This window comes from Brachionichthys hirsutus, chromosome 10 (genome assembly GCF_040956055.1).
Source record: "Brachionichthys hirsutus isolate HB-005 chromosome 10, CSIRO-AGI_Bhir_v1, whole genome shotgun sequence".
NCBI classification, from domain to species: domain Eukaryota; kingdom Metazoa; phylum Chordata; class Actinopteri; order Lophiiformes; family Brachionichthyidae; genus Brachionichthys; species Brachionichthys hirsutus.
Genome location: NC_090906.1, coordinates 2,469,508 through 2,477,566, shown reverse-complemented (window position 1 = coordinate 2,477,566; position 8,059 = coordinate 2,469,508). Strand labels below are relative to the sequence as shown.

Below are 8,059 nucleotides of genomic sequence, written 5' to 3'. Positions count from 1 at the left end.
AAGGTCTTTTTGGAGCTCCCTTTAAGACTGTACTGCCAGTAAGTGTTCATGGGAGCAATCTGCAGGTCAAAGGCGGGACGCCGGAGCGCCGGAGCGCCGGAGCGCCGGAGCGCGTGTATCCGAGGAAATAGTTGCAGGTGGGGCGCTCTCTTTGAAGTAAAAGATGAGCGTGACTGTTGGAGGAGAAATGGAAAGAGAGTCCACCAGCCCAGGGGGGTGGGGGGGGCGGGGGCGATGACGCTTTCACCCCACCCCATCACTTGCCCACCCGCTTGCATGTACGTGGCGGGACTGTAGGGGCAAAAATCACTTTAGGATGGTGCTCTGTCATTGGCTGATATTGTCAAGGGTAATGGATAATCACCGCAGAAGCTGTGGAGCCGCCGTGGAGGGAAAAGGGTGCAGGTCGGGCTTTTTGGGGACGCCACTGCCAATGAGATGACATGTTAACAGATGTTTAAGGTCGTTTTCATTGTATACACCGGGGGGGGAGATAATGTAATAGTAATGCGCATCACACAGCCCGAGAGAGCGAAGGAGGGGGGGGGGCGCATGCTTTAGGGGCTCGCTATGGAGGACAGCTTTTCCAATATTAAGGTCATTTATTTGTGAAGAGATCTCTGTCACTGAGGAGGACGTGTTTTTTTGCTTGCCCTTGCTGTCGCGGGGCTTTTCAACAGCTCTAATCATTACATATCTCAAAAGAGCCAGAAGGTTCCCGCTTTGTTTAAAGTGCAGGAGCTCTGTTGTCTCTCAACTCGCATGCTTGCGGTGTCATGGCGCCCCCTGTCCTGTGCTCCATATTGACATTTATTTGGACAAAATCATAGTCATAGCGCAAACATAATTCCAAAGGTCCAGTCAGTGCCAGCAGCAGAGATTAACAGTTGCCCATGTCGTGGCCCTCTGGGTGTTATTTTTCGTTTCCAGTTCTCCTCTCTGTAACGCCGTAGGAAGTACTTTCCCGTGGTACATTGAAGGTAAACAAATACCTGTTTACACGGTTCATCCAATGAGGCGTATTCTATTCCAATATTGCGTTAAGCGCACTGGCGGGAAGGTAGCCCTAATCCCGAGCATCTAAGATTAGCATGTCCGCAGACGTCAGATGGCCCAGGGCGGCCGGGTTGGCTTTTATTGTTGCCAGATTTAGGTCAGTGGCTTAATAATGGCCTTGAACTGTGACCGATGCCGATGGGCCAGTCGCAGAAGAATTTATTCTGTTCTGGACAATCGCATCAAACTGCGGCTTTATTTATTTATTTATTTATTTGTTTGTTTATTTTTGCTTGTTAAAACTGCCAACCTGATTCCTGTCTTGCTGCTTGTCGGGACTTAATTGAGCACTGATTAACTTAAATCCACCCTCTAATCCCGGCTCATTTTCAAGGTGGCATTTAAAAGGGCCACCTTGTTGGCCTCGCTGTCATGGCAACCGGTGAACCTTGGCCACGGGGCCTGTCGCTGTTGTTTTTTGGCCTACTGATTCTGCTCTCCGTGAAGTATTCAGACCAGTGGCTGCCGCCGCCCTTTCGCTACGATCGAGGGCTGACGTCCCGTCGTGTGACCCGCCATGTGGGTTCGCTCGGTGCACTAAAGGTGAGGCTGACACCGGGAAAAGGACACGGGCAGCAGCTGAGGCGAGGTGGAGACGCTGTATTAATTAACCTTTATGGGATGGAGCCGGGACTGTCGGCGGTGTCCTGTATCCACGGGAACCACGTTGACAGGGTTCAGAGGTCTTCCAGGGCAGCGCTGCTGACACTGTCATGGCAACTGGCACAATTCTCACCCCCAGTGTCCACAAGTTGCGCCCTCCTGACAGTGGCGCGGTGTGACAGGTGCACCTGATCCTTAACCCCCCCCCCCCCACACACACACACACACACACAAACACACTCGACAGTCAAGTGCAGCTCCATGAGAGCTCGATGAACGCTCCATGAGAGCTCCATGAGAGCTCTATGAATGCTCTATGAGAGCTCCATGAGAGCTCCATGAGAGCTCTATGAATGCTCTATGAGAGCTCCATGAGAGCTCTATGAAAGCTCTATGGCTGCTGTGATTCTGCACTGAGCCCACAAACACAGCTCACATCCAGTCAGTTCATGTTCCTGCTTGTATGGAAACGTAATGGTCAACTTGGCTTCTTGAGGTGCGGGTGTTCATGAACAGTGTTCATATATTGGTATTTCCGACTCCGTGCCCAATTTCTAGCCACATCTGGACACGAGTATTAGATGTGAACTTGCGTGCACGTCGGTTGGGTTCCCATCTTATGTAGACCGGGGTTTTGCGTGGCGTGAGATGCTGCTCGAGTGCGTAAGGAGCAGGAGGTGGTAGGTAGGGGAGGATAATCCACTGAAACGACAAGCTGCATTAGAAATGATTCGCCGCTCTCACGAGGCCCTCCACTTTTGAGAGACACCGCTGTGAAAGGCTTTGCAGCTCAAGACCTGAGTGCTTTCAAGGTAGTGGGCTTCAGTTTCCCAATTTGGATCCAATCGGGCCTAATTTGCATTTTGTCGCCTGTTCGGCGGCTGCAAGAGGAGAGCGCAGCGAGTAGGAACCGTGTGCAGTCAATCTGAAATGTTGCTAAGTAACAGAGATGGCGGGCGAGGTGGTGAAATGAATGTGATATAGTGCTGTGTAAATCCCTGCTTCTCACATGGTTTTCTCTTTTTTCTCTCTCTCTCTCTCTCTCTCTCCCCTAGGTCTCCATGTGAGATCTGCAAAGCTGAAAGCCACCACTTACCAAACCCCAGCCAGGATTTAGGATTGACATCCCAAACATCCACAACCCCGGAATGTGTCAACATCTTTGTGGTTAAATCCTCCTGACTTGCCGCCTGCTGCTCTCGCAAGCCCGGCTCCGGCGTTCTTGGGTTAAAGGGCATTTAAAGGCGTACAACAATGCCTGAGAGGCCGACCTGCCCCAGATTGCCTCCAGCCATGGCTGCTGTCTTGCCACATTACTGATCGTTTTAGGGATCACACCTGGCCGGAGCGCCCATCCCATTGCAGATACAATCTGTGGTGGCCACCTTTTTGCCGTTTTGGACGACCACTGTCAGCCAGATGACCTAGTACACGTGTGTTTTCCAGTAGCAGTGCTGAATTATACGAGGGGATCCTAGTGTTGAACATGACTCATGGGGAGGAGCCTGGCCCTGAGACACACAAGGATTCAGCTGTTCTAACTTATCTGGAAGGTTTACTGATGCATCCAGTGGTAGCCGGGCCCGCGGCCACGGCAAGCGGAAGGTCCGAGGCTGCCCACAGCAACCAGGAGCAGGGTGACAAGGTGGGCGGGCCCTTCCAACTGCCCAAGTATGGTCCGACCACGCCGAAAGCTGGGACCAACGGCCCCACGTTGGGCTCCTCGCAGCACCTCAAGAAGGCTCGCCTGCTGCGTTCGGGACCCTGGAACGATCAAGGGAACCAGCGGATGAGTTCGCCCCCGGTGGAGCTCAATGGCCAAGGAGGAGACCTGCAAAACGGCGCTCGGGAGGAATCTCCTCACGCCGGGGAGAGCACCCTGTTGGCGTCCCTGCTTCAGTCGTTTAGCTCGCGGCTTCAGAGCGTGGCGATGTCGCAGCAGTCTATTAACCCCCCCGGCGAGGGCTCGCCTCCCGCTAAGGCGCCACCGGCAGACAAAGAGACACTTTCTGCGTACGGGTCGGCCTCAAGCCGCTTGAAGGGCCTCATGAGGAAGAACAAGCTCCAAAACCACAGCAGTACGCCTTACAGTCGCAGGGGCCACAATCAAGACAGACGTTCAGAATTGCCGCGCTCAGCGCGCAGCGCCACGCCCCCCTCTGCCCCCGCTTCCGCCGAGTCTGTCTCCTGCGCCGACCGTCTGAAGGCCGTGGCCAACATGGTGAAGATCCGCTCCAGCCCGGCGCCTTCGCCCAAGCCCAGCGTGGCGTGCAGTCAACTGGCCCTTCTGCTGTCGAGCGAGGCCCACCTCCAGCAGTATTCCAGAGAGCACGCACTCAAGGCCCAGCTCTCCGGACGGTCGGCCAGTGAGCGACTCGCTGCCATGGCCAGCCAGCAGCACGGCCCGGACAAAAGGCCACCTAGCGCGGGAGCGGCTCCGCCCGCAGCCCCGGACGCACTGAGCTCCTTAGCGACCCACAATGGGACAACAGCGCTCCCTCGCCCGGCCGCGCCCGCCCCACAGAGCCCCCCTTTGCTGCGTGGCCATAGCCAAAGCTCCCCGGCCGCGCCGCCGCGTGCTCCCGACCAGCCGAGGGAGAAGCGTGGCTTTGACTCGCGTCCCACCCGACCCCCGCAGACATGCAGCAGTTTGCTGCTGCTGCTGCTCAACAACCACAACAGCCAGAAGCAGCTGACGAAGAACGGCCACCTGGAGGACACCTGCGGTCTTCTGCCACCCAGCGGCTCCTCCTCCGTGACGTCCGACAGCGAGTGCTCCACGCAGGAGCGGAGTCTGATCAAGGACGCCAGCGACGCCGAGGGTTCCTACTCCAGCTGCTCGCCCATCGACCTTTCCATCAGAAGCCGAGTTAACACGCGAGACGCAGCGCCCAAAACGTCCACCCCCATCTCCACCTTCTCCCCGTCCACGTCGACCCTTTCCTCGTCCGCCACAGTGTTTTCCTTCACCCCGGCGGCGTTCTCTCCTCAAGCTGCTGTCCAACTGCCCGCCGCAAACCTTTCGCCGCCCTCTGCTGTCGTTTCCAATGCTAATTCCTCCCCTTCCTCCTCCTTCTCCTCCATCTCTGCGTCTTCACTGGACAAACTAACAGAGTCTTTAATTAAAAAGTGGAAGCCAGAGCCGTCAGGATCAAAGGTGGCCAAGAGCAAGCAGCCTGAAATGAGTCCCGAGCTCAAGGCCCACCCGAAGGTTACGCTCATGCAGCTTCTCCTGGAGCGCAGAAAGAACGAGATGGCTAATAAGAGCGTGAGCAGCCAGGACTCGCCTCTTGATATAACTATGGCCACAATGTCTCAAGGCCAAACGAAAAGACTGCTTCCATGGGAGGAGCCTGGGACGAAAAGTCCCTTGGACAGACCTGCGACCCCGGCCCAGCCTCTGCACGCATTCAGTCACGACCCCAGCAGGGCGCTATCTCCATACTCCTACCCCTCCCCCAATGCCCAGTCTGGTCCGCTGGATTTGTGTAAGTCGAAAGCCTTCCCTGCTGAGAAGGCTTCAGAGCCGGCCTTTAGTGCCAGCAAACTGTTACAGAATCTGGCTCAGTGTGGCACCGCTTCGTCCTCCCCTCCCACCCCCTCCGGCAAAGGGGCGGCTCAGGAGCTGGATGCCAGTCGGCCCCTTGCCTTATTGGAAAGGCTCCATGCTCCGATCCATCGGACCACAACTACTCCTCTCTCCGACAGACCTTCAGGCAGCGGCACCCCTTTTAATCAAAAGGAAACGCCTCCTCCTCCTCCTGCTGCTCCTCCGTCGCAGATTGAGAATCTCCTCGAGAGGCGCACTGTGCTGCAGCTCCTCCTGGGAACGGGGTCGGCTTCCGCTACGGCCAACCGCAAAGAGAGGCCAAGTGGCAGGAGGAGCGCAGAGATGGCGGGGAGGTGCTATGAGAGGAGCCCTGGCGCCTGCGACAACTCCAGTGGCGCCGCCCCTTTTGATATAAAGGTGAAAACGGAGGTCACGGAGGAGGTGGGACCATCCACGGCCACGGGGGAGGACTTCAATCGCAGGAAGAGACCTAGTGGCTATGAAAAGAACAGCCCCCTGTCAGATCCTCATCGAGACTTTAAAAAGGAGCCTCGGCCTGCAGAGGTCATCGCTAAGTACGGCCTCCTCAGCCAGTTGCTCAAACAGCAGACGGCCACCTACTACACCAGCGCTGCTCCGCAGACTGAGCCACAGCCCAGAGCAGTTAAAGAGGAGCAGCGGGCGTACCCGAGCCCCGGTCCCAAGAAGAGACGCCTCTGCTCCGATCGGACTGACGCTAACAGCATCGGCTCTCCGAGGGCAGTGGATGGCGGAGAGACGCGCATTCATGCGTCTTCTGTCGTTCAGGCCGTTCCTGAACGGCAGAAGAGTCTGACGGAGGACGGGGGGCCACCCAGGAGCCCGCCAAGCGAGGCCCTCGGCAGAGAGAGCCGGGGCTTCAATGTGCTCAAGCAACTGCTGCTCTCCGACAACTGCCTGAAGGAGCTGGCTCAGCAGCCCCGGGGGGGGACGCCCAGCCCCTCCATCCTGCAGGCCAACGGCGGCGTTCCCAGTCAGCCTTCCCATAATCACAGCTTCCTCCACCTGCCCAGCTGGCACCCTCATGGCTCCCTCAGTAATGTCAGACCTCTGCCCACCCCTCCAGTAAGTGACAGCCCTGTCTGCGCCCCCTGGAGCCGCCACCCGGCTCAGTGGCCAGCCACTCAAAAATGGGACCCTCCTACTCTGGTGAAACAGGAGCCGAAGAGCCCCGTGCAATGGAGCAATCAGGAGAACGACGAGGAGGAGTGCTGCGACTCGAACCTGGACTCCCCCCGGCTCTCGCGCTCCAACCCCATTCTGTATTACATGTTACAGAAGGGCAGCATCCAGTTGAGGAAGGAGATGCGGGATCAGGCAGAGGGGAGCCAGTCTGTGATCAGGATTAAAGAGGAGCCAATCAGTGACATGCACGCCTACGAACACAGTCTGGGTTCTGCTCCACAATCGCCGACCCCCAATGAAAAGCACAGCCACGAGAGCCAGGGGCTGAGCCAATAGAGGTTGTATCAACTGCAGAAAAAAAAAAAAAAAAAGGGCGGGGGGGTCAAATTCATCGACTGCGTGTTTTTTGCTTTTTATATGACTTACCAAATTGTTTTTGATGAGATGAAGGAAGAAAAAAAAAAAGATTTCTGCTTTTGTGGAGTAGAGCAAGTTAAAATTCAAATTCCTACTTGAAACGTATATCTGCTTTGGTTCGCGTTTAAATAGTGAGTTATTGCAACGGTACGAAACAGTCCTATATATCGGCAAATCGTCTTAATGATCCGAGCAGAAGGACGCAGCTGTCTCAGATCCGACCTCTCTGTCATCGTGTCTGTTATGAAAGCCTCGCTTTATAATCTGGTCTTAGTTTACATCTTTTATTTCTGTCTAAATTGCACACATATCACTCTTCGACGTCCTTTTTTTTGTTGTTGCCTGCCATCAAATATTTTACATCAACTCAGGCGACATCATATTATTGATTCCAAAATGTCAAGGGAGGGGGGGGGCGTTCATTTATGTTCCCTATCAGAACATCCTCCCCAGTCAATTTCAAATCCGGGTTTAACTGAAGTCATCCGGGGGCCGACTCTCTGCTCTGTTACGACAATGCACATGAAACAGACACTGCAATAGCCTGAGTGAGGATCCCGCTACGACGGATGCTTTGTCCTGCTTTCCTGAAAATACGAGAAGTGGTATGACGGAAATATCTCCTGAGCTTCGAACGGTCAAAGCTTTTTTTTACTAATTCTACTTTTATTTAATGTTTAAGGGGCGGATCGGGTCGGCGTAAAGCTCACGATGACGCGTTTGCAGATTGTGCCGTTTTTAGCAGATGGGTCAACAGAGTGTGTGTGTGTGCGTGTGTCTGTGTGTGTATGTTTGGGGGGTGGGGGCGGGCGCATTTAAGCAACTGTATGTAAAGAGGTTTCTAGAGCAGGGGTGGGCAAACCTTTTGACTCGCGGGCCACAATAGGTTCTAAAATTTGACAGAGGGGCCGGACCAAGAACAGATGGACAAAGTATTTGTGTGAGCTGATATAAATGACACATGAAAGCTATTGCATGAAAGGATTTGGCCTTTTACAGGTAGCATTACAGGGATTAGGTCAAATGAATGAAGTTTAATTATAATACAATTTTAGTTAATGATATAATTTGGACAAGTTTGGCGGGCCGGATTGAAAAGACCAACGGGCCGCATATGGCCCCCGGGCCTGGGTTTGCCCATGCCTGTTCTCGAGGATCAATCGGGGTGGGGGGATTAGGAGCAGGGGTTGGGAGAAGTGCAAAAATGACTCTGGATAAACCGACACCACTTTTCTTCATGCGAAGCACATGGCTTGTTTTTCGTTGCAC

At 54.7% G+C, this 8,059-nt stretch overlaps 1 protein-coding gene across 1 annotated transcript; it reads left to right on the top strand.

Annotated features, from left to right (window-relative positions):
- Window positions 1–3,145: 3,145 nt before the first annotated feature.
- On the top strand, window positions 3,146–6,709 carry nrip1b (nuclear receptor interacting protein 1b). Its single transcript, XM_068744975.1, has one exon. The coding sequence runs from the start codon at window positions 3,146–3,148 to the stop codon at window positions 6,707–6,709; it is 3,564 nt and encodes a 1,187-aa protein (XP_068601076.1).
- Window positions 6,710–8,059: the final 1,350 nt, after the last annotated feature.

What these genes read in the sequence shown, in the direction of transcription:
- nrip1b (XM_068744975.1), top strand. Translation starts at nt 3,146, where the DNA reads ATGACTCATGGGGAGGAGCCTGGCCCTGAGACACACAAGGATTCAGCT.